The sequence below is a fragment of the Ammospiza caudacuta genome, chromosome 8, assembly GCF_027887145.1.
Source record: "Ammospiza caudacuta isolate bAmmCau1 chromosome 8, bAmmCau1.pri, whole genome shotgun sequence".
Taxonomy (NCBI): Eukaryota; Metazoa; Chordata; class Aves; order Passeriformes; family Passerellidae; genus Ammospiza; species Ammospiza caudacuta.
In genome coordinates, this window is record NC_080600.1 from 5025250 (window position 1) to 5050973 (window position 25724).

The 25724-nt window shown below is 50.5% G+C and overlaps 1 protein-coding gene across 2 annotated transcripts; it reads right to left on the reverse strand.

Annotated features, from left to right (window-relative positions):
- Positions 1-169: 169 nt before the first annotated feature.
- Positions 170-25476, reverse strand: COL6A2 (collagen type VI alpha 2 chain). 2 transcript variants are annotated; one of them, XM_058809234.1, is made up of 28 exons: positions 25276-25476; positions 21040-21177; positions 19757-20355; positions 19263-19283; positions 18556-18621; positions 18101-18154; positions 17975-18019; positions 17769-17795; positions 17422-17448; positions 17274-17318; positions 15901-15954; positions 15435-15497; positions 15126-15188; positions 14593-14682; positions 13732-13794; positions 13294-13356; positions 13107-13169; positions 12560-12622; positions 12096-12146; positions 11119-11154; positions 10647-10709; positions 10341-10403; positions 10102-10137; positions 9834-9879; positions 9556-9708; positions 8932-9384; positions 8616-8654; positions 170-1576 (listed from the first exon to the last, which is right to left on the reverse strand). In XM_058809234.1, the coding sequence occupies exons 2-28, from the start codon at positions 21146-21148 to the stop codon at positions 969-971; spliced, it is 3063 nt and encodes a 1020-aa protein (XP_058665217.1). In that variant the 5' UTR covers positions 21149-21177; positions 25276-25476; the 3' UTR covers positions 170-968. The 2 variants fall into 2 exon arrangements, with proteins under 2 accessions (XP_058665217.1, XP_058665219.1); XM_058809236.1 differs by lacking the exon at positions 170-1576 and adding an exon at positions 4435-5919.
- Positions 25477-25724: the final 248 nt, after the last annotated feature.

The window sequence follows — 25724 nt, forward strand, 5'->3', positions numbered from 1 at the left end:
GAGGGAGTGGCTCAGGGATGCAGGAACAGACATAGGAACGGGGGAAGGAGCCAATGGGGTCTTATCGGCTTTTTGAGGGAAGCTTCTTATGTTTCCCCAACCATCGGGATGCCCCCCAGGGTCTCCATACCCCACAACTACAGAAAAAAAGAGGCATTTTCAGGATAGGTTGGGAAAGGTTTGTTTATTTTTGCAGACAGCACAATTTGAATTCAAATCTGGGCATTGCTCAGGAGATACTGGTGGGAGGAAGGTACTATGGATGCTTTGAGCATACTGGGATGACTGGGAGGCAGCTCTGGTGGCTGTCCAGTATTTTGTTGATGCTGGGAGTCATGCTGCCCCTCTCAGCTGAAATTCTGAGTGCAGTAATAGATGAGCAGGCTCTGATGAAGGGCAGAATAACAGAAGGAATCAAGGCAGGTGGCCCACAGGAAAATAAAGATCTTGGAGATGATTTGTGAAATTTAACATAGATAAACCCCCCCAAAGAAGCATCTGTGGAAGGCAGCAGTACCTCTCACACCATCCTGCTGTTCCCAGAAAGGATGGGCTAGAGGCACTAGGAGATATTGAGAGTTTGAGTTATTCATTGGTCCTACTACACTGGAAAGGTTTCTTGCATCTCTGATAAGCCCTCCTAGGATTACAGTACATACACAAGTCATGGCTTGGTGTGTGCAAGGCTTGGTGTGTGCAAAGCTTTACAGAAGTATTTCATATGGCTCTGTATCCTGCTTTGATCTGGGTTTTAATTAGCACCATAAATGTAAGATTCATCATGATGACTCTTCATGATGATGATGATTCATCATGAAAATCATGAAAGAGCTCTGGATTTTGGTTAGAAAGGAGGACCCAGAGGGCAAGTCTTCAGGGCTAGCAACCATACAGGGGGAAGAAAATACAACAGGTAATATCAGGGGTGTGTATATCAGTGAGAGAAGGATTGTGTATGTGCCCTTCTTTTAACAAATCCACCGAATGAACCTGTCGAAGAAGCTGGGCTGGGAGAGGCTGTCATAGTCTTTCTCCCGGAAGATGGCTGCCCGGTCTCCAAGGCCAAGCTTCAGCAGGACATCCATGTCCACATCGTTCCCAAGAGCCACTACCGTGGGCATGACATCTTGCTTCTTCATGGAGTTGATGGCCTCCTCCAGGTTCTTGCTTCCCGTGATGCCATCGGTGATGAAGACGAAGGAGAGCTCAGCATTGCGCCGGGCAAGTCGCTGCCCGTTGCCTGGGCTGAGCACGATGTTGTTGATGGCGTGGATGATGGCTGACCCGATGTTGGAGGACGAGTCCAGGTACTTGATCTGTGCCAGCGCGTCGGAGATCTCGGTGAGGTTGTGGGTCAGCGGGAAGACCACGTTCTGGTCCCGCTCACTGCCGTATTGCAGCAGCGCGATCCGGGCGTTCATGGGGTCGCTGCTGCTCCGGGCCAGCGTCAGCTGCTGAGCCACATCCTCCACGAAGCGGTGGGCACTCTGGAAGTTCTGCTCCCCAATCCTTTCTGAGCCGTCCAGCAAGAAGACGACATCAACAGGGCGCTGGGTGCACTGGGCTACAGCAAGCTCTGCAGGGGGAAGAAGAAGACAGGAGCTGGGAGAATGAGAAAACTAGAGGATAATTTGGGTTGGAGTTGCCCCTGTGCACCCTTGTCCAAAGAAGGACCAGCCCAAGCCCACTACCAAAGCCTGTCTTTACAGCTTGAAATGTAGGAGCTTTGCTTTTGATGCCCTCAGCTACTGGGCATTTAATGAATGTTAATTCTGGGACTGACCCTAGTGAAGTTAGACATGTCTGTGCATTTAAGTCTCAGAATTACGCCCACTGCCCTACATCAATTTCCAGCTCTTATTTGTGAGAGGAATATCCAGAGATTAATGGCAAGCAGCACCTGCAAACCTCTCAGTTACTTCAGGAGAGCGGCTTACCATCAGAGTTACTCTTAATATAAAATCATAGAATCAGAGAATCTCAGAACGGTTTGGGTTTGAGGGAACCTTAAGGTTCATCTTGTTCCAACCCCCTGCTATGGGCAGGGACACCTTCCAGTAGACTAGATTGCTCCAAGCCCAGTCTAACCATATAGAATATATGAATATATGCAGTGAATAAACTCAAGAAAAAACAAAAAGTAGAAGAAAGTAGCTATCTTTTGAGTCAGCTGGTAGGGACCACTGTTTCCTCCCTTTTCTGTAGTTATGCGCATTGCATTCAGTTCCTCTGAGTTCCTCCTGAGCTGGCAGCAGGGCAATGCCCCTAGCATTCCCAAGCAGCGGGAGTGGGTCTGAGATTGAATCTTGAAAGGGTGAAGTCCCAGAGATGCTGCCATGTTGTGTTGCATCCCTGGCAAAGAACAGGAGCTTCTGGAGCAGCCCCACCTTGAGCATCCATTTCTGGCAACAAGGGGTAACCTTGGGGATAGGAGTGTAATGTTGGATTAAATTTCCACACTATGAGTGAATCCAGCCTGACAGAGCTTTCCTAGTGCTGAACAGTGCTTACGCCTGGGTTCAGCCCAGAACCAGGGAATCACAGAATCTGAATGGTTAGAAAAGCCCTCTGAGATCTTCAAGTCTGACCATTAACTCAGCACTATTGTGTTAACCTCTAAACCATATCCCTAAGCACCACATCATGTTTTTTGAACACTTTCATGTATGATGACTCCACTGTTTCCCTGGGCAGCCTGTTTCAGTGCCTGACCACCCTTTCAGTGAAGAAATTTCCCCTAATATCCAATCTAAATCTCCCGTGGTACAACCTGAGGCCATTTCCTTCTGTCTTCTCACTTGTTACCTCCTCTCCTTTGAAGCAATAAAGGCGCATACTCACCTTTGCCCAAACTTCTGTGAGAAATGTTGTGCAAAGGCACGTTAATGCTGCAGTTCCAGGCACTGCTGCCACAAGGATACCTCACCTTGGCAGCACCTGCACTCCTGGTCCTCACCTGCTCTGAGCAGCCATGGAGGGGGAAAGGCAGGAAGGAATCCCCCTTGCAACCACACAGTGCAACACCTACGTGAGGGTCTGTGAAAGCAGGTGGGAGCAGGGGCTGTGTGTCATGTTGGGGCAGTGTTAACAGCCTCCCCCAAGGCTGTCCACATGTTTTTAAGATGACAAGAAAGCCTGAAGAACTCCTGGCTAAGCAGAGGGCAGCATCCATGGAGCTTCAGCCAGAGTGTAGTGCACATCTGATAGGAGCGTTCCCCAGGCTTGCTGCTCAGCCCTCACAGCTGGAGAAGACTGCTTTCCAGTGTTTGATAAGGTGCCTTTACGTATGAGTTATCCCAAGGGAATGTGAGGCAGCAAAGCCTTGGCTTTGTCCTGTTCAGTGTCAGGCTCTGGTTGCAGCTTGTTCCCATTTCTGAGAGGCTGAGGACCTGAGCACCCTTTTCTACAGCAAGATTCTCATCCTAACTGGAAGAGAAGCTCTCAAAGGCACCACCATGAGTTAGGCCAACCAATGTTGTCGTGCTTTTAACTGGTGCATTGGTCCTTTTCATGTGTATCATGAATGCCTGTGGCTCACAGTCGAGGATGTCTAACGAAGGCAACACAAATAATCAGAAACTGATTTTTCTTTTTCATTGATTTTTCTGCCATTGGTGTGTGCAGAGCAGCCCCACCCATTCACATCACCTTCCTGCTTCTTCTAAAACCTGAGGAACTTGTATTTCCTCTATTCTTTCCCAGTGTTGACAGTGTAGATGAAAGTGAAGTGGGGACTGACATCCCAGACCTTTTTGGGGTTTCCTCCTTTCCTAGTTCATCCTGTCTTTGGAGAGGCATGGACCATCCTTTACAGAGCTCCTTATCTTTATCATGTCCTTACTTTGCCCAAGAGCTTCACTGAAGGAGCTGCTATTGTGATGAAATCCATCTGGTTTTATCAGAGGGATTAGCTAGGATTATGCTCAAAAAAAACCACTCCTTCACCCATTTGCCTCTAACAATAACAAGCACAAATACTCCTCATGCAAAGAGACATTTTCTCCCTCTCCCCACCTCCAAAGAGCTGAAGGTTTTTGAGAGGTAAAAAACTTTGTTTCTAGTGTTTGGCTAGAAATAAATGGCCACTGTGTTATGAAATTAAATAAAATCAACACCTCCTTAGCTGAAATCTTCCCCAATTCTCTCTTTGTTCAGCAAAATATTCCAGCCCTGAGACCTTTTCCAATCAATGGGGTTTGGGAGATTTTTCTCTGGCATCATGGCTGGAGCAGCTTAACTACTCTGAGTTCAGTCCTGCATCCCAGCAGGCTAAGTCACACTAATTTTGCAGTAAAAAATCAAGAGAGAATAGGGAGTTTGGCTTTGCACAGACTGTCTGGAATATGTGAATTATGACCAGAGTCAAGCAGAGGCTGATCTTTTTGCTTTCACCTAAAACACACAGCATGTCATGGAAAGCCCTCAGAACTCTTTCCCCTCTATTTTGCACTGATAGCAGTAGAGTTCTCTCAGCAACTTGTCCCTGGGAGGAAAAAGTGCTGAAACCTTGGGGGAGCACTGTAGTAAGTGCAAAGCAGGCAATTCCAATGGCTGAGCTTGGCAACTGGCTCCACTTTTTACACCTGGAAATACTACAGCCACGTTCCTGAAGATGGCACATCTCCCTTCTGCCCATTAAATATGACATTTGCTCAGTATATTTTATTGCAATAATACCATGTCAGTTAGAGTAAGCGCTTCTACTCCTGTGTCTGCACACAAAATTCCACTACCTCTAAATAGAGCTTGAGAGCAGTAAAACTGGAGGTGGGAAGGGCACTGGCCTGCCTGACTCTGTGCAACCAGGGGCAGCTGAGCGGATGGAGATACCAGGCCTTGTCTAAACACGCATACCTGCAGTGCAGGTGGTGGCTCTGCAGTCTCTGAGCCAAAGCAGCACTGGGTGTGGATTGAGTAGGCTCTACTACATCAAGCTTGCTTTTAAACAACTCACGTCGGTCAAGGAGTTTTGCTTTGGACCACCCAGCCCCACATGACAGAATATCTGCCTTTTGTATATGGACAGGTACATGTTGTGGATTGTGACAGAGGAAACACAAATGTACAAGCAGAGAAAAAGGCCAAGGGAGACCACAAAGCTTCTGAGAGAAGCATTGCCCAGGGGACAGTGCTCCCTATAGAAAGGGAGGGTTGCTCCCTCTCCCATCCTGCTTGCTCCTTCCCTCCACACCCCCAGCTGCCCACAAGGGGGTCCACAGAGACAATGTGGTGAGCAGGGATGCACCTTGCTTAGTCAGCCTTGCAGTACCCAGAGAGAGCCTGTGGTAACTGAGAGAGAGGATGCAGAAAATGCTTTGGAGGGGGTCCACAAGGACATATGCAGGAAGGCATGGGGAAAACGCATCATTAGGCTCTTGGCAATAAAGCAGCAGGCAGAGCAAGAGCATTCCTTGACACTACTAGGGAAAGCCACCATGGTGGCCAAGCTGGAGGGAACTGCTCCTTGTGTCCTGTCCCCATCTGAGTGCAACCAAGCCATTCCACTGCCTCTGTCTCTGCTGAACTAAAAGCATCTTCCCCTGTGCTGTCCCCTCTGCCACACAGGAGCGATGAGTTCCACCTCCACTCAGCCTCCACCTCCCTGTGACCCCCAAGAGAGATCTCAGCACAGCCCTAGCACAGTCTCTGGGTCTCCCACAATCTCACTGTGCACCATTTTGAAGGTGTCAATGAACAAGTCCATCCACTCTTGCCGCTCATTTCCAGTGGCAAACTTGGCTTTTTCGGCAGTAAAGGCCAAAGTGGCCACCAGCTGGGTGTACATGCTGGGGTCCCGGGATTCCCGCGTGGAGTTTAGGAACTGGGCGATCGAGTGTATGGTGCTGGGGAAATCTATGTTGACTCCCTCTTCCATGGGGTGGAAAATAAGTGGGTTTACACTCCCAGGGTTCCTGTCATCTGCAAGTGAGCGTCAAAAGAATATTTTCAGGGCTTGCTAGCAATGGCTGTGTCTCTGAAAGCTACCTGGCTTTCCTACTTGCACTGCACCAGAGAAGAACAGAGTTAACAAGGACAGGAAAGTAAAGACCAAAGCCAGATTTTAAATCTTTCTGCCATTTGTGTCTAAGGAACCATGAGATTTGCCCTGAAATCTTTCACACATCAACTGAGTGACTCCAGCAAATTACACAGAACCTGAACTCCCCAGTTCCTACTGATCCGCCATAGGCATGATGGAGAAGGAACAGTGCTCAGGAAAAAGGCCACTTCCTTCTGCAGATGGGATTCACCCATCATGTAGCTTAGGATGTGCTTTGTGCAAACTGCCCAAGTGATGCTGTAAGGCAGACATCTAAGGGACAGCATTATGTGATCTCTTTGCCTGGCCCTCAGCCTCAGGGCTGTGACTGCAGTCAGAGCTGTATGGTGTCGGGGCTGGTGAGAGCCCCGAGAGCCTCTGTCTGCACCTGGCTGTGCTGAATTTAACTTTGAATAAAACCCCAAAGCTCCAAGCAAAGCCTTTTGCGTCGGTTAGCAAGAGCCTCTCAGGATGTCATGCGATCTCTATGAAGCAAGTGATTAGTTCAGATTTGCTCAGCATTTGACCCCCCAGTATCCTGTTAGCACAGCAGTAACTAATGAGACACAAGGGGCTGTGCTGAGAATGGGAAGATCTCAGGTAAAGCCCTGAGGCAGCATGGGGGGAAGACAGGCTTTATGCAGTACCTGTCCCTGCCTGTGCTTTGCTGGCATTACCCAGGCTGAAGCTGGGGCAGTTGATTTGCCCCTCCAAGTGTCAGAACCACCACGCTGAGCCATGGGGCCAAGAACTGGGCTGGCTGAGCTGCCTCCCTGACCTGTCTGGCCGGTCTGCAGCACACGCATTGGGGACGGATGTGCATTGGCACACTCACATTCCCTCCGAAGGGCACCGTCTCCAGCCGGAGGAACTGCATGGGAATTGGCACAAGCTTATGGGATGTTCTGAGAAAACCAGAGAAGCCCCAGGCCTTGACATGTGCCTTATGTCCCATCCCATCCCATCCAACATGTTCCCTTGCCACTAGGGAAGTGTGACCACTGCACATCCTTCTAAATGGTGACAGCAGCGCAGCATGGACCGGCCAGTGTGGTGGGTGGGAGGCTCCTTGCCCAAAGACTCCTGAAACTATTACTTAAAATTTCATCTACCAGACCTAGAACAGCTTTTGCCCATGCTGAAAGGGCACTTTGACAGAAGGCCAACCTTACCCAGCCTCATCACTCTACCTCCCAAGTCCTCTGGGGCACAGGTCTTGCCCGCACTTAGCCCGGTTTGTGTATGGCATGGCTTAAGGGATTCACTGAAGAGGAAACCCCCTCAGATGCCTCCTCAAGCCATTCCTGTTCTGGTCCCCTGGCACCAGCAAACAAGCCATTCCACTGCCTCTGTCTTCTGTCTGATGTTCCCACCTTGCATCAGGAACAGGAACACCCAACTGCACTACAAGGAAAGAACTGACAACTTTGCCTTGCTTTGCAGGGCTTCGACGGACCAAGCCCGGGAGAAACAAGTGTGCCACTGCTTGTGTTCCTTGGAAATAGGAAGGCTGCAAAAACCAAAACCTTTGAAGACACCTGAGCAATCACCAGTGTGGCCTGGGGGTTTCACCTCCTTGTGCACAGATTTGCAGGTAAAGCTCTTCAAAGGACACATCAGAGAAGCTCAGCATCACAGCTGCACACTATGTCCCCATCATGACCAGGTGCAAATAGTCAAAATACCAGCAAGATATTTTAGACAGGCATAATTATAGATCTTCTCTGGATTTCTGTGCATCCTGGGAGCAGTTTTCCTTTCCTTTGCATGGGAACAAAGGGACTTACTTAAAAATGAAATTTTATATTCTTTATAAGGCTCAGTTGAAGCTGTGGTCTGCACAAAAAAAAAAAAATGGCAAGAGAAGAGACAAAAATTGCAGAACAGGCAAAACTGTGGTCCTCTATAAAATTTGTGCATCAGCACAGATTTCATCTATAGTATTTAAACAGACACTGAGATTCAGACAGACAGGATCTCTAGGAATTTGGGATGCACATCTGCCCCTTAACAAGCAAAATGTGAGCCAGTAAAGCTACCTTCAAGCACATAGAGCACCAGAGGATCCTTACTGTCTTTTCCTTTAATACAACACCCTGAGTTAATTGTTAATTAAATACAGCCAGCATTAGAGAAGCCAAAGCTTTAGGTCCACCAAATTGCCATTTTCCAACTGATCCCTAATATCTGCTCTGCCTGTCACTCCCAAGGAGCATTCTGCTAAAAAGGTCATGCAAGTGGGTGTTTAGCAAGGAGATTTTGACTTGAGTTTGGAGGTCACAACCAAACTCAAGTCAGGCTCCCAGGAATTTGGATGGGGAGAAATATCAGGGATGAGCCATGCTGGTGCACTCACACAGTGCACTTGTACCTACCTGTGCAGAGAACTCAGAGACAGGGAAAGAGCAGGAGATGAAGCCCTGGGGCCTCTCCTCACGTAAACTAACACTATTCCCCAAACTCCTGCCTTCCAAATGGACTGAACAGGGTTGCTCCCCGCTCTCCTACTCCTGAGAGTCGTGCAGTCTCCCCCCAGAGTCTGTGCAAATGGCACGAAGCTACTTGAAATGTTTACCTGTCTGACAGGGCAGCTCGGGGCAGACAACCTGTGGATCTGGAAGCAAAAGAAACAAGGAAAAATGAGCCATGTGTTGCCATCCCCTTTCACAGTTTGCACAGTAGGAGTGGCAGGACAATGTCTCTTACAGGAACATCAAAGGACTGCCCCAAAAGGTTGGTCTGTATCTGAGGAAGGACTCTTAGTTCAGGGCTAAGGTCAGATCCCACTATGGATGACCCAGCTGCTGGCCAACTTACTGGCACACCTCTCTGCCCCCTTCCCCAAACCCTGGGGCCCAAAACTCCAGCTCCATGCAAAGACAAGGACAGACCTGGGCAGAGCACATCCTCCATCTTGTCAATGAACTCCTCTGCCACTAGGTCTGAGAAGAGCCTCATCTTCTGGACTCGCTGGGGTTCATTGCAGGCAATAGAGACCAGGGTCTCACTCTGCTCCGGCTGGTCGAACATGTCGCCTATGCCGATGGTGTTGACCACCACATCTCTGCCACAAAGAGCCCCGAGGTTCTTGTCGTCATCCCGGGGGTCATAGCGCCCGTCTGTGATCACCACAGCGAACACTTGGGCTTTCTTTCTCCTGCTTTCCTTGATGAGCTTGTTGTAGGCAAACTGAAGGGCAGATGGTGTCCAGGTGCCTCCAGCGATCCACTCCAGGCGCTTCACTGCTTCCTTGAAGCTCGACAGAGAATCAATACGCTCATCATCAAGCTTGATGGCTTCAAAAGTCCCCTCATGACTGTACTGCACCACCCCAACACGGGCACCTGCCAAAAAAGTGTCACATTACTTGGCTTTGCATCCTTGGGAAAAAGTGGATAGAGTCAAAGAGCTGCCCAATTGGTCTGAAAAGACATGGAAAATAACCACTGAGGTTGAAAGGATCCAAGACCCTTTTCTTTTCCCCATGCCCCACTGTGTCCCCACAAAGGCCATACCTGTCTCTGACTTGGGGTCCTTGGCAATAGAGCCCAGCCTGCTGACCACGTTGATGACAAAATTCTTCTCCAGGGTGAAGTTGGTGTAGCCGATACTCTCAGAGCTGTCTATTACGAACATGATATCCAGGGCACCGCAGCGCTTCTCACAGTCTGGGGAGAGGGGCAGGGGAAGGGAAACACAGGGGTCAGTGATGCTGGTAACCTTCTGGTGACCCCCTGTCCCAATCCCTCATGTGGCTGTTCCCCTTCCCTGGGGAGAGGTGATATCAGCTCACCACAGCATCCGCACGTCTCTCGCACATAGGTCATCACATCACAGTCCTGCCAGGAAAGAGGTGCAGGGTGAATGCTTCCCTCTAAAGCAAAGGCTGCCCTTTCCCTTCCCACCCAGCCAGCCCTCTCCCCTCTTTCCCTGGCTTCCATGGGTAGCCACAGGCCACCTCTGCCAGGGCAGCAGAAGGACCTGATGTCCTATTTTGTTCTTGGGCTGTGCACGGAAAAGCCATTATTGCCCCAGGAGGAAGAGTAGCAGGCGTTACTTACAGTCAGACCAGGATCTCCTGGTGGGCCAGGCGTCCCCTGTAAGAAGAGCACAGGGATTTCAGGCACAGTTTTCCCAAGAGTTCTTTTTCTGGGAACTAGATGTCAGAGCCATCAAAAATGTGCCTTTTTGCAGAAGGGGAAGGAGAAGGGGAGAAGGCCCACTGTGAGCCAGTGGATACATCTGGAAACTGTGTCCCCTCCAACAGCATCTGCTCAGACACAATGCCATGGGACTGTACCTCAGGGCCCGCTTCACCAGGTGGACCACGCTGTCCAGGCTCTCCTCCTGGGCCAGGATCACCCTGGGGAAGAAGTACAGAAGAGTCAAATATTTCCTGGGCAATGTTAGTAATGCAGCCCCTGGTGTTCAGGGCCCCTCCTGACCCCCTGGTCAGCCCCAGCTCTGCTGAGCACAGTCACCAGCCTGCTACACCTGAGCTTGGGGACAGGGACCAGGCAGACAGCGGCACTGTCATCCCCAGCATACAGGGCAGCAATGTGGGAGGGAGACACTGACCCTGGGGCAGGACAGGCAATCTGCTTACCGGCTCTCCCTTCTCTCCTTTGGTCCCTTGTACTCCTTTAGGTCCAAGCTCACCTCGTCCTCCCTGCTCGATGGAAGGAGAAACAGATCCGGCATGGAGCACATCTGGATGTGCTCAGGCAGAGGTTTTGCGGCATCACAAATACATGCCTGCCTGGCCTGGGAGACCATCCTCTAAAACAGCAGCTCAGAGCACAGCAACCAATGTTTATACAGGCATTAACCAAAAAAAAAAAAAAAAAAAAAAAAAAAAAATCCCAAAAATAGAAGCTCTGCAACACATTTTTCGTATGATTTCAAAAGGAGATGGGCAGATGGGCTTCGGAGATATAATCAGGCTGCAGCTGCAGGGAACATCCAGGGCAGCTGCTGGCAGGTCTGGCTCCTTAGCCATTAACCCAGGATGCTGGGAGATAACTCCGTGGCATTCCAGTCAGTACAACAAAACAGATGATGGAGACAAGCACACTCACCTTGGGCCCTGGCTGCCCCTTCTCACCCTTGTCACCCTGCAAAAGGAGAGGAGGAAGAGGTTAGCAGCTGTCCAGGACTGGCCCCACATTGTGCACCAGTGTTTTGATGTGATGTAATGTGACTGTCTCAGTCATCCCGGCTCTTTCTCCAGGTGTGCCAATCACCTCTCCCTTCCCCTGCCCCCTGCTGACTGCTGTCAATCTTGGCATTCCTGGCGAAGTTCAAAAGATGCCTCTCAGCCCTGGGGACATTGGGCCATCCAGGTGTCATTTGTCCCCTGAGACTTCCCCCCCTTACCTGGTTGGTGGCTCCCTACCCCTTCCCTGCCCCTCTCCCTGGGGTTAAAAGACACAGCAACCACGTGGTTTGACAGTTCTGTTGACACAGCTCTGTTTGACAGAGCTGTTGCTGGATTCAGAGGCCTGTGGGCCAGCATAAAGCTCTGGATCCAAATCCTCCAGCAGAACCCGACTCCTTTTCCTTCACCTCACCTTAAAGCTTCTCTGCCAGAGGTAAACCTGAGCTCCTGCATGCCTGGACTTGTCCCCAGTGCCCAGCTGCAATATCCAGCCAGCCAAAGGTGTCTCTGAGGTGAAACCACCACAGCTGCCACCCTTGGTCAAGCAGCAAGGGCCAGACGAGCCCAGGCACGTTCCATCTGGCAATATTGGGATTTCATTCCAATACACCAGTACACCCAAAGATTGCAGTGAGGGGCAAAAAGTTGAAGAGCAGTTGTAGCTTCAGGCTGATGCTTGAGAGATCATCACCATGATTGGAACTGGGGTCCCCAGCACCTGATGGACTGTGACCAGGTTCAGTCTTGGTATTGAACACCCTTTCTCCTTCACAGGCTCCACACATCTGTGACCCTGAGCATTTTTCTTCTTCCTTCCCTGTTTTCTCAGTCGCTTCAGATCCAATCGCAACGTCCACTCAAACAGATCTCCTCACGTACTGGATGAAGAATACATACCTGCGGTCCTCTGGGTCCAGGGTAGCTAAAGCCAGGCCTGCCTCTGTCACCCTTTGGTAAAAAAAAAAGACTTGTGAGGTACCAAACCCGGCCCTTCTGACCTGCTTCTGTCTGTGACAGTTACAGCCATTTTCATCTTCTCTGGGTGTGAGACACCACCAGGAGCCAAGGCTTCTGCAGCTGGGAATAGCTTTGGAATAGCTGTGCAGAGCAAGCATTTGGAGGGTCTTGGGAATGTCACATGCCAGGGATGCCCCTGAGTTTGCTCTGAGTGACGAGTGTAATCAGAGCTCCTTGGTCAGAGAAAGATCTACATCTCTACCCCATAGGGAGGCTCAGGTCTGATTCTGTTTATGAGGCACACAAGTTTCTGCTGTGAAAACTGCCTACTTTTTTTTTTTTTTTTAAATAATAAATAAGTAAAAAAGCCATTCCAAATGTAGAGGTTAATTCATGAGCTTTACCTTTGATCCTGGTGGTCCAGCATCACCTCTTGGGCCCAAGTCACCAGGGTCCCCACGTGATCCCTGCAGGACAGATTTAGGGAGAAGGCAGGAAGTGAGTGAGGATGTTCCCTGCTGCCCCCCGGCACACAAGGGACCGTGCTGGAGAAACCAGCTCTCAAGATGATGCTGCAGGACCATCTCCCTTGCTGGTGAGTTTACTGTGGCAGTGACTGTCTCAGCAGTGGGTGTCTCAGCAGTGGGGGTCCCATGTCCTGTAGAGCCACCTGGATGTCACAGCACTACTGCCACAGTGGCATGATGGACTAAGCACAGACCCGGGACAAATAGGTGCTTGTGGAGTCCCATCCTCTTTCTCCCCAGTGACCCACCCGTTCCAGAGATCCCTTCCACACTGTCATGGGAACACTCGATTTTGGAGCCTCCCTGAGAGAAGGTCGCGTGCAGGTTCTCCTTGGGAGGGACAGTGCAGACAGCTTGTGTCAGCAGGGCAAGTTCTCACCACAGAAGGAGGGCATGGTCACACACATGCCCAAGTGCGACTTACTATCCTCCCTGGCTCTCCCACAGCACCTGAAGGGCCTCGAGGTCCTGGAAGTCCTTGTTCTCCCTGAACAGCAAAGAAAGACAGAAGAATACACAGTGCATGAGGAGGAAAGCCAGGCAAGCTGCCCTGGGTGGCACCACCGCTCCCCCTTCCTCCTGGCTGTCACCAAGCCTTGCTCCATACTTACTCTGGCTCCTTTGTTTCCAACCTCACCAGGCAAACCACGATTACCCTCCGGACCAGGATCTCCCTGTGAGAAGGGAAAGATATTCCTGGTCAGGGATGTCTCCAATGCTATCTGTGTGTGCAGTGCTTTGTGATGTCCTTCTCAACCCTGTGTTTCTTGGTTTGAAACAATATCAGGGCAGTATGACTTCTGAATGTGTCTTTCAACCTTGAGGTTTGCTGCACTTCATCCCCTCTCCAAACCAAACCCTGGTGGAGGAGGCTGTACCTGGTGCCAGTAGCACAGTGGGAGCACAGCGCAGTGGGATCTGCATTCCTAGCTCTGGTGCTGCACGGATGCTAAATGGACACTGCATGGCTGGGTCGTAGCACATCACACAATCCTCAGTCCTATACATTGGGGCTTATTTGCAATAATCTGGGCAGTTGCTTCACTCACCCTTTCTCCTATGCCTCCGGGAGTGCCTTTGCTGCCTTTCGTCCCTGGATCTCCACGTCGCCCCTTGGCAGACAGAGAAGTCACATGAATGGGGTGAAATGGGTGAAAGGATGGATGTCACCTGGGCAGTGACCCCTGGCTGCCCTCCTCCTCCCTCTGAGATGTACACCTGCCTGCTAAGCAAGTGGGTTCCCAGCAGCAGGGGAGCAGGGATGCCCATGCTTCCTTTTGGGAAGCAACAGCCAGGTGTGTTTCACAACAGTGACCACAAACATACCTGGTTCATTCCCTCAGGGATAAAGACTATTATTTATTTCCAGCTCATCTAGTGTTGCCTTCCCCATTGGATTTTGCACAAGGGGACACTCTGGCTGGGTTCTGGCCCCTTGGTGCTGGTGGAGCTGTGCCAGGGATCATGCCCTCCTCTCTAACCCACTCCCCAAAATTTGCAGTGCCCCATCATATTAACTTGGGTCTGTGCGACACCACTGATATGTGACACTGCCCTTTTCACAGAGCTCTGCCATAATGACCACCAGATCCTGACTCTTTGAGATCCTTCAAGGAGCCAGAGGTTTGGGGAACTTGCCAGAGTACAACCAAAGTGTCCCTGAGCATCCATGGAGGGCAGAGCTGTGTGGTTATGTGGGAACACAGGATGCTTCTCTAAGGTGAATGGTTAACATTAAGCTTAGGATTATGGGAGTTCTGCTCTGTGAGGATGGGAAAGACAAGGAGACCAGCATCTGCACATCTTTTGGGATGCACAAAGCAGAACAGGGGAGTTTCTCAGCACTCATCCATTAAACTGCCTCAGGTTCCTGCAGTGCCCAATGTCCAGGGATCTATTCAGCCACTTACAGCCTCTCCTTTGGGTCCAGGAGGTCCCACTTCACCTTTCCTTCCCTTGGCTCCAGCAGGCCCTTGAGCTCCAGGGTTGCCTGGAAGTCCCTTGCAGAAGAAAAAGAAATACAGCTTGTTGGAAGAGAGGTCAAAGTGTGCAAACACCTCCCATTTTTATCCCGTGTCAAGCAGTCCTCCTCGAGCAGAAATGTGTATGAGCACCCGGTTCTGCTTCCACACACCCAGCATGCCCACATGGCATGAGCAGGGGGTCCAGCCTTGGAGCAGAGTCAGGCTTGTCAACTGCTCCTTACAGCATCTGTCCAGTCCTGCCCAAAGCCAGAGGGGCTTTGGCTACCCCATCCCTGGAAGTTTTCCAGGCCAGGCTGGACAGGGCTTGGAGCAACCTGGGCTAGTGGAAGGCATCTCTGCCCATGGCAGGGGGTGGGACTGGATGAGCTTTCATGTCCCTTGCAGCCCAAACCATTCTGTGATTTTATGAACAGACCACAGTAAAACCCTGGAGACATCTGAATGCAGCATGAACCTACCTGGCTTCCTTTTTCTCCTGGGGGCCCCAGGGGTCCACTGCGACCAGGCCGGCCAGGATCCCCCTGAAAGACCCAGAGAGCCAATGGTCATTGCCTGCCTCACCAGCACCCCGTACCACAAGCAGCCAAAGGAGCAAGGCCCTTCCCTCACCACCTGTGCCTGGTGATGAAATCCAGACCCCAAAGCCTATGAGCTCCACAAACAGTAAAGGATTTAGGCTATATATATAAAAATACAGGCAATGGTGTTTAGCTGTCCCCATTGGCTGCCTCTGCCCACACCCTGCTGTCTGTCCAGAGCACTTGTACCTTTATGCCTGCATCTCCTCTTTCTCCTTGGTCTCCCGCATCTCCTGGGTAGCCATCAGGGCCCTGGGGAGGGAAATAACAAAGAACCACTTCACATTGGGAACACTTCCATGCAGAATAAATCAAATAAAACTTCCTAATCAAAATAACACTTCTAAGCCAGTGCTTAGAAAGTTGCTCTAGAGGCTAAAGTCATTTTTGCTTGTTGCTAATGCTCATGAAAGAGGCAATTCCTCCTCCCTGCGTGGAAGGAAGGGACACTGGGGGCTCCCAGCTTGCTTGTCCATGGAAAGGAGGCACAGAAAAATCAAATCATGGTCCCCATTCCAGGGATCCCAGGTCTGGGATCAGATTATACAGCCAGTAGGAAAATGGGCCAGTAATCTCTTGTTGGCCACTCTTCTACCTATGTACCACTCAGCAGCTAAATAACTGATGTGCTGGTGAAAGAGTAAAGCATTCCTACCTTGTCACCAGGGTCACCCTTGCATCCTGGTGGTCCAATTCTCCCCAGCCTGCCCTGGAGAGATTACATTCAAAAGGAAAAGACTGAGAAGTTATAGGTGGCTGAAGAGAAAACACAGCTTTTCTTGCTGACATTAATAATGTTAATAATGTTAGCATCATCTGCTGACCTTATCTGTCAACAGCTGGAGAATAAATAGGAAGGGCATTCCTTGAACATGAAGAAAAGTGGAGAAGAAAGCAGACTAAAGGAAATCAGGCAGGCTCATCCCATGAGTGTACCCTGAGAGATGGGAATGTCCCTTGAGGCTGGATTTGGCGGTCACTCACGTTCAGGGTTGTGCTGCTCCTCTCTCATGCCTCTCCCGTCAGAGCAGCTTAGGTGTGCAGCAACCACTCTGCTGACAGACACCCCAGAGAAGGGACTGCCTCACCCTGTGTCCCAAAACAACTCTGTCACTGAGACAGTGCAGGGCTGAGTGTGCTGAGAAAGCTCTGGGACAGAGGCTGGGGGCAGCTGAAGGGCTTTAGTGTTTTAGAGTGGGGAGGAGTGAAGGATGTTTTAGAGCTTCAGCAGTGCTTGAGGAGTGGGAAGAACTTATTACCCAGAGATACACTGGGGGCTGGGTATAGGAAACTGTGCAAAGCCAGGGTGTGCTGGCCAGTGGACAAAGCCAAGGACTTTGCTGTGAGACCTCTGAATTTGTCTTTAGGGCTTTAATACTAAATACAAACTATAGCTTAGAGATGAAGTGACAAACTGCCCTGAAAACCAAATTTCTGTGAAGCTTTCTGTGTCTGTGTCCTGTAGGGCTCACTAACAATCAGGATAAGGTATCTACACCCGAATTATCTGGCCTTATCACCTTCTCAGCAGGAGCACAGACTGGGTCACACCTCCATATCCTGCAGAGAGCTTGCTGACCAAGGGATGACACTTAATGGCATGGAGCTGTGGGGGGGATTTAAGCTGGATATAAGAAAAAGGTTCTTCCCCCAGAGGGTGGTGGGGCACTGGACAGGCTCCCCAGGGAAGTGATCATATCCCCAGTCCTGCCGCAGCTCAAGGAGAGTTTGGACAACTCTCTCAGGCACAGGGTGGGATTGTTGGGGTGTCCTGTTGAATTGGACTTGATCTTTGTGGGTCCCTTTCAATTCAGCATATTGTGACATTCATTCCTGTGACCGGAATTACTTCATGCATTTCTACAGGACATGCAGAATAATGTACAGATAAGTTCACAGGAACCTCAGCTGGAACAGAAAGCCAGCATGTGGGAGAAAAGAAACTAAACAGCCCGTGAGGATGAGAGAGGGTAAGGAAACAGAACAGTGGCAGCAACATTACAGGGTGCTCCCAGTGCTCCCAGTTACCTTCTGTCCATCTGTGCCATTCCTTCCTGCCAAGCCAGGGGCACCCTTGGGTCGTGGGGAAAAAAAAAAAGAAGAGGGATCTGTTAACACACAGTCCCAGGGTTTGGGAGCTGGAAATAAGTGCAAGTTAGTGCAAGTTCTTTCTCACCCTCCGTCCATCAGATCCAATTTCTCCCTGGGAAAAGAAAAGGACAGGAAGTCAGACGCTGCCTGCATCCCCTACCACCCCACCTCCCCCTTCAGTCCCCATCCCCACCACCTACCTCTCGCCCTCCATTTACACCCTAAACCCATTCCTACTTCACCAGACCGTGATCAAAGCCTGAAGGAGGAGACAGGCTTTGCGATGCCCTTGGAAATTCCTCCCCAGGCCCAAAATTACACATTAATAGAGTTGCTATCCTTCCCCATCACAGCTAATCTCTCCTCTGTGCATCAGAAAGGAGCGTGGTCCCTGCCAAGTGCCAGACAGCCATTCCATCTCTTCTTTCTCACCTTCTCTCCTTTCAGCCCTGTGACACCCTGGACAAAGGAAAAAAAAAACAACAAATCCCTGTGTTAGTGCCTGGTCAGTCAGCAGGAGCTGAGCACAGAGGTCTGGGGCAGGAAATGGGCAGGTGTGAGGGAGAAGCAAAGTTTCCCTTGCTTTACCAAAAATCGGGGAATGCAAAGAGCTCAGCCATTAGCTATGTGATTCTTACCTTGGGACCAGGGTATCCGATCGGACCTTCAATACCTGGGTCGCCCTTTGGGGAGGAAGGCACGGAGAGTTAGCTTGAGGTCATCAGAGATGTAGCAAACAGAGGGGAGGATTTTCCACAACTCACCTGTCGTCCCTTCAGCCCCGGGGAACCCGGCTCACCCATGTTCCCCTTTGCACCCTAAGGAAAGGAAAAACTCAGCATAAGTCCAGGCTTGGTGCTGACTGAGAAAATGGCAGTTTCTAGGAAATCAGAGCACATAGAGCTGGAGCAGGAGAGTGGGACACCCTTGTGCATGTGAGAGGTCTGCTGTGACAACTGCTGTCTCAGTTCTGGTGTCCTCAGGTGCTCCAGTGTCTCTCTGCAAGGCTGGCAGTGCATCAGCCTTGGCACAGACATGGGCACACCAGTGTTGGCTGTCTCTCCAAGGGCCAAGACAGATGCTGGGGGATATTTCCCAGCTAGGTGCTACCTGAGAAAATAGCTGAGGTGATGTGAAGTGAGGTCTAGGGCACCCTGCAGTGGTTGTGGCAGGCAGGGGCATTATTACCTTTCCCACAGCTAAGGCCTTTCCCACTTACCTTCTGTCCTCGGTATCCCTTGGGACCAGGTGGCCCTGCAATCTCCAGGCAGCTCATCTTGTAGCACTGAAATACAAGAAATTAAACTTAGGTAGTGATAGTGTACATCCCAAACTCAGCTCAGCTCTGCACCCACAGCTCTCCACATTCTTCTCCCCATCAACTCAGGGCTAAAATCTATTGGATCAGGGCTGAAGCAGCAACAAGCACACAAAGAAGTGCTGCGCGTAAATTAAGAGTGGAAAGTTGCTATGAGCATGTTCATTATAGCTTGGCTCTGGGCCCAGATTGGAAGAACAAGACTGCCACGTGTTAGAGGTGGTGGGGGCTTGCTCATCTGCAGTCATCATGGGACTGGCATATTCTTTGGAGCATCCCCTGCACAATCTCTGTGTGCCAAACCCTGCTCCTGTAGTACCAGCAGGGCAGGAGCTTCAGCAGGGGCACCATTTATGTAATGGGTCACCAAAGTGAAGGAATGAGTCTATTCCATAGACCAGAACCCACTGCAGGTGAGGGGGAGGCAGGGAGTGAGTCCAGTGTGCCATTACAACAGCTGGATAAGGGAATGTGTCTGTAGACTCTGCAGGTGGGCAGGGACCCATCCCATGAAGGTCCATGCTGTTCTGGGGAGGGAGCTGGTCTGTTCCAGCTGGGGCAAATTAAACCCGTCATGTGGCAAAGACACAGAGATGCTGCTCACTCACCTCGCCGTAGGCTTCATGTTTCTGTAAAGGAGAGAACAGGAGGAAGAAGATCAGTTAAGGTGCTCAGTCCCATGGGGGAGACAGCAGCTCACCCCTGGAAGGGAGTGTGGTGGTAAGGGAGAGGTGGTGGTAAAGGTCCCCTGGCTGTAGAGATGCCCTCTGGAGAGCCCCTGATTAACAGTGCCTCATAGCTGGAGTCTCAAGGACGATGCTGATGGTGAGCATGTGTCTCAGTGTGGCACACTCTTCCGCATGCCTCTGGATGGGGAGCAGGCTGGGGTATGGCCTGGTCCTCAGCAAGAGCCAGGACTAGGGTGGCAGCCTGCCCAGACAAGCTGGGAAACAGAGACACACAGCAAGGCATCCTGGCTAACTACCAGAAAAAAGCTGCACTTTCCCTACAAAAGGTTATCTCCAAAAGCCAACAGAAGGGAAAGCATCCCCCATCTGTGAACTGCTCCTCTTGTGCCCCCTGTTCCCCTCCTTGCACCTACCATAGCCTGGATGATCCTGTCAATGGTATTGACATCGATCTCCAGGGTGTCCCTCTGGGTGATGGCATAGTTGTTGCGGTACAGCTCGTGCGGCAGGTTGGCGATCTCCCGCAGACCCTGCTCGTACACCTTCTCGCTGGGGGCCACCGCGAACAGCTTGATGCCCATGTCTCGTGCCCTCTCAGCCTGCATCTTCATCCCCCCACAGGGGCTGCCCGTCACATGGCCATCGGTGATGACCACTGCGAAGTTCACGCCGTTGGCCATCTGGGTCTGGATCTGCTGGGTCATGTTGGAGATTGCACAGTCTGTGAAGGTGCCCCGGCCCAGGTAATTAATGGCAGATAGCCTGGGCAGGTAAATGTCTTTGCTGCTTGTCAAAGGGCTGTAAATTTCTACCACGTCTGAGTAATGGAGCCCACCGAACTGCCAGGTGATGTAGACTTGATTCTGGTAGAGCTCGCTCTCCAGTTTATCGATGAACATGGGGATGAAGCGCTTTATTTGGTCCACGAGGCTCTGGATGGGCACAGTCTGCAGAGCCACGCTCTCTGAGGTGTCAATGATGAAGTAGACATTGATGGGGCAGTTCCTCTTTTCTGCATGGAAACATTTATTCAGACCATGTCAGAGCACTTCACGCACCCCCTTTGCTATCCCCCAGACACTTGGACCAAGTGTGATGCCGGGAAACGCACAAGTCCCACCTAGCTCTAGAAGTGACACTTGTGTTTGGGTCAGATGGTTCCCCAGTGACCAGGACTTCTAAGATCTGCCATAGAATCACAGAATAATTAAGGTTGGAAAAGACCTCTAAGACTATCAAGTCCAACCATTAATCCAGCACTGCTCAGTACTAAATCAGTCTTGAAAATCCTGCTTTTTTTTGGTAAGAGTCCAATTGGACCCGTAAATCACCTCTGCAGTGTAACTGAAAAATGAGGAAATCACCAGATTTAAAGTGAACAATTTTCTGGCATCAGATAGAGAGCTGACTGCTGGTGACTGACTGGTGACTGTTACTGCATCTGCTGGGAGAGACCACCACTGGCAGACCCCAGCTCTTTCCATCTCTAGTTCTCTGCACACCAAAGCAAACATGGAAACGTGATTTTGGGTGGAGGACGGTGTTCCCCACAGATGGATTGTTACCACAGGAGTGTAAAGGGCCAGGGGAGGTGGAATGTCCCAGTATCAGTTCCTGCCAAGCAGGTTCTACAACTGAGCATTGTTTTTGTTAAAATGGCTGCCCACTAAGGTGACCCAAATTATTTGGTTAATACCTGCACAGGAGGTAGGACTGACATCTCCAGCATCCACATCAAGCTGAGCGGCATGGAGAGGAACTAGAGCCACACAAAGGAGAGTGGGAAGCAAGGCTTGTCTAAACATCTCAGCAGCCCCTCAGGATATTCAGATGCCTGTGGAAAAACACACAGGTTACATGTTAAACATGATGCACAATCTCCTGACTCTGCTGGCGTGACACAAAGCCAGCCTATGCTCCCTGTCAATGCTCCCTTCCACTCCCCATGGAGTGAAGGGACAAATAAAAAAATCTCTTGAAGAAATGCACATCTTCAGTGCTCAACCCATCACCATGCCTTCAAGGCACAGCTGCATGGGGGAGTTTATTTCATGTAGGGTTATGACAACTTAAAGCAGCAGAAGAGTTAGAGATCTGGTCTGAAAAATTCTTAGGAACGTATGGAAGTGTTGAAAGGTACATGGGATTTGAAAGGATATTCTCAGGCAACATTCAAGCAACACTTGTCATCATCGTAGAATATGGAGGAAGGGGAGATGCTCACCTTTGTGTCTAGAGGATCCCAGAACCAACCAACATGGCCCTCTGGTGGCCCAGAGATGCTTCTCTGCATAGTAGCCAACTCAACATTAACCAGTAAGGGGCTTGTGGGATGTCATGAAAAAAAGACCTGAATCCAGTCCAAAAAGACAGTTTCTTTCTTGACTGTCTACAGTTTCTTTCTTGACTGTCTACAGTTTCTTTCTTGAATGTTTTGGGGTTTTTGGAGGGGGGGTAACTTTTGGAAGAGTGCAAGGCTTGAAGGGACACTGAACATGCATTTGGTGGCAATGGCAATGCAGGGGGAGGGCAAGTAAGCAATGCAGCTGAGTTCTGCCACGGCTGACTGAGGAACAGCATCACTGAAGAATACAGGCAGCTCAGCCCTCCCTGGCTTCCCTTGAGACCTCTCTCCACATGGTGCCCTAGCTCTTGCCTGGTGGGACAAGTCCCCTTCCAGTTTATAGTGCCAGCTGCAGTGCACCACAGGCTTCTGCAAACTGGTTTATGCTGGAAAGGTAGGTGTCAGTGCTACTGAGACCCTGCAGCAGTGACAGCCCTCCTCCACACTAGGCCTTGTGCTTATGAAATAATTTGGATTCTTCAGTCTAGAAAAGGAAAGGCTCTGAGGTGACCTTACAGCACTGGCTGGTACCAAAAGGGTCAACAAGAGAGCTGGAGAGGGACTTTGGACAAGAGCTTGGAGTGATAGGACAAGGGGGAATGGCTTCCTATTGCCAGAGGGCAGGGTTATGTGGTGTATTGGGAAGAAATTGTTCCCTGTGAGGGTGGGGAGGCTCTGGCACAGGTTGCCAAGAGAAGCTGTGGCTGCCCTGTCTCTGAAAGGGTCCAAGGCCAGACTGGATGGGGCTTGGGGAAACCTGGTTTAGTGGAAGGTGCCCCTGCCCATGGCAGGGAATGGGATGGGATGGGATAGAATGGGATGGTATTTCAGGTCCCTTCCAACCCAAACCACTCTACGATTCTATGATGCCCCTCTCAAGTCAGTGTGGCTAAACTTCCATTGTGCTGCAGAGAATAAAAGTGGTATGGCAGGGATAAAACACTTCCATGCTAAATGTGCGTTTTAGTTAAGATCAAGATTTTCCCTCTCTAAGCCTACTGTAGGCTTTCCTTGTTTTGTTTGCCCTTCATAAAACAGAGCTGCAAGAGATCCTGATCTTTTGTAGGACACAACAGCTTTGAGCCTTCAGACAGCACCATTTTAAAGCCAGCCTTTAGCTGAGGAAGATGGAGACAACTTTTGGAGAGGCTGGGAGCACTGAGGGCTTTGGCCAAGTGTCTGACTCATCACTGCATGCTGAGTTTAACCACCTCCCTCTTTCCCTCCTTCCTTCCCTCTGTGTGTGTGGGTGGGAAGGCACTGTAGAGCAGAGCAGTTGGCCTGCACAGGCAACCAGGGCCAGCTCTGGCACAGGACAGCTCCTGCCCAGAGCCCCTGGGACTGGGCCAGTGAAGCACCACAGCCTTGGACTCTCCATGGGCAGAACAACGAGGCAAGGAAGCGACTCCTGAAAACACAAGACACAACGCACTTCCCTGGCGTCCTCCTGGCACCTCCTCTATCCCACTCTGCAGCTTGAGCTCTGTCAGTCTCCTGCTCTCCCAGCTTCCCACCTGGTATTAACCCCCCTGGATACACAGTGGGGGGCTGTTGGGGGCTCCAGTACCCACCTCAGGGCCAGCCAAGGCTGGGGTGGGCAATGCTGCCCATTTTGTCATCCTCAGAGCACCACCAGCTGTTGTGACGCTCTTGTAACATTTGATATTTGACTTAAAGTCCCACCTGCCACTGAAAGATGCTGAGATGGAAACCTCAGATTTCACCAGTATTTCAGACTAACTGTTTTCTGTACATTGAATGCAATTCTTGAACACAGTTCAAAAAACTAATGCAAAGAGAAAATTGGGATCTGACTCATAATGCCTGAACATTTGGGTCTGCCCATCCTGTTCTTCCTTGACTTTTCTCTCTGCCAGAGCAGGACCTTTGCTCCTATGAGGCCTTCTCTCAGTATTTGTATCATTGAGTGTATCACCTCTTTCACTCTGCACACAAGGGAAAAACAACAGAGAATCTCAAGCAGTGGATCCTCTGAAAAATTTATGAGGGCACTGTCTTGCACCATTCTCCCTGAATGAGGGTCTGTGTTCCTACCTCAGGTGCAGAGAAATTCATAGTCTTTGCTGGTCTCACACGGAGATCCCAGGTGACCTGGATGTTATGCACATAACTGAAAATATATGGATTTATCTAGACAGAGCCCTGCAAAAGAGTGGCCACGCAGGGGGACCCAAGTTCTCCGCTTGCTTCTCTTCCAACATGAGTAACTGAACCAAAAGTGATATTATGGCAAACAATTCCCTTGCAGTGGCTCAAATGTGCAAATTATATCTGGTTATTTTTGCTCTTACATCTTAGTGAAAATCCCAAATAACACTTTGAGCAGATCCCAGTGCAGTGGAAATGTCACCTCATGCACCTGGCCAGGCAGAGCCATGGTCTGCTTTATCCTATACATTGATATTCCTGAAGGTCCCCCTGGTGCACTGTGTATGTCTCCTCCAACGCCAGAACACCCATTGTAACTGACCAAACTGTTCCCCAAATTCCAAAAATCAAGATGCTCTGCTGTCTAAATTAACACTGTCTTCAAGGAACTTATCTAAAGCTACATAAATTTAAAGCCACACAAATTGCATTCCTCTCAAGAAAGGAGAGTTATGCTGGCTGTGCTAAAATATTCAGAATAAAGTTTGAAGCCTCCCTGCTGCTTAGTCCCAGCATTTTCCATGGCCATGCCCAGCATGCAATGCCTGTGGTGTCACTCACTTGTGCATGCAGCATTTTCTCCACTCAGATGTTTAATAAATGAAACTAGAAAAGAAAAATTGGTCTCATTTGGAACAAAACTCTTTTCAATGCACCTCCTCTTCCTTCCCGTCTGTGTGCCTGTGGTTTACACACACTGCACAAGGAGGAAATTTCAGTGCTGGTTGCAGCCACTACGCAAACTTGCCTTGTAGTTTTCATCCCTGGGCAGAGCACCCATGGGAGAGGTTTCAGCTACAGACTTCGGATCTTCTCCAGGTATTCCACATAATTATCCAGGGATATCAGCCAGGGAAAGCCTGGTCTGCAGGAAGGCTGAGGGGAGCAAACCCCTGCCACCAAGCGCAATGAATTCCCAGGAATTCCTAAATGTGCTGCCACCTCCCAAAACAGACGGGCTTGTGCTGATGTAATTCAGCAAAAATAGGAGACAGGGACCACAGGTGAGTCTAAATCATATCTTCTGAAATCCCAAAACTGAAGTGGAAATCGTGCAGCAGAGCAGTTCTCTGTCCTGCTCCTATCACTTCACTGTTACTGCTGAACTAATCCACCCCCTTCAACTGAGGGATTTTCTAGATCTCTAGCAGTTTGTGGTGCACACTACTTACACCTGGAAATAAAACCCCAAAACCTTGGGAAAACACCCAAACTAGCCAAGACCTGAAAGTAAAGGAAAAATTTATATTCTCTTATAGCACTCACTGTCTAAATGTGAAATAGGCACCTCGCTGGAAAGCCAGTAAGCAGCAGCAGGCACAGGCTGAAATTTCAGACGGATTTATGTTATTCCCGGCTGGAGCTCCGCCAGTAAGTAGCCACAGAACCCCTGTACTCGGAGTGAAAAAGTCTGCCTACCTGGAAAATTAGGTCATCAAAACTTGTCCCCCAAGTCCCTGTGCAGCGTGAGGGAAAAGGGCTCTGTGGCGCGACCGGTGTCAGGACGGCTCCCGCATCCCCGGCTGGCGGGCGGCTCCGGGCTCCGGGCGCTGCGATGTGCGGGACGAGCGGCCGGGAGGAGCAGCGGAGGCGTCTCCAGCCCAGCGCCGCTATTTCCCCGCCGCCGGGAACTGCCCTCTGAGCTCCTCCTCCTCCTCCAGAACGGGCACTCTCGTTTGCAGTAGCTCCGCGCATCCACGGAGAGTCACTGCGGGTCCACCGAGACCTGGCAGGGTCCCCTCCCCTCCGCTCCCGCGCGGCTCGGGGTGGGCTGGGCCGAGGTTGTCCCTTCTGGAGCTGAAGGCATCTTTGTTTGACGCGAAACTGGAATAAGTGTCAGTTTTCCATGATGAGAGGCCCCTTTTCGG

Coding starts and splice junctions, on each gene's coding strand:
- COL6A2 (XM_058809234.1), bottom strand. CDS start 21,148: ATGTTTAGACAAGCCTTGCTTCCCACTCTCCTTTGTGTGGCTCTAGTT. Junction 10,710..11,118: donor AGGGGCAGCCAGGGCCCAAG/GTGAGTGTGCTT, acceptor TCCATCGAGCAG/GGAGGACGAGGTGAGCTTGG. Junction 9,709..9,833: donor AGAGACGTGCGGATGCTGTG/GTGAGCTGATAT, acceptor CCCTCTCCCCAG/ACTGTGAGAAGCGCTGCGGT.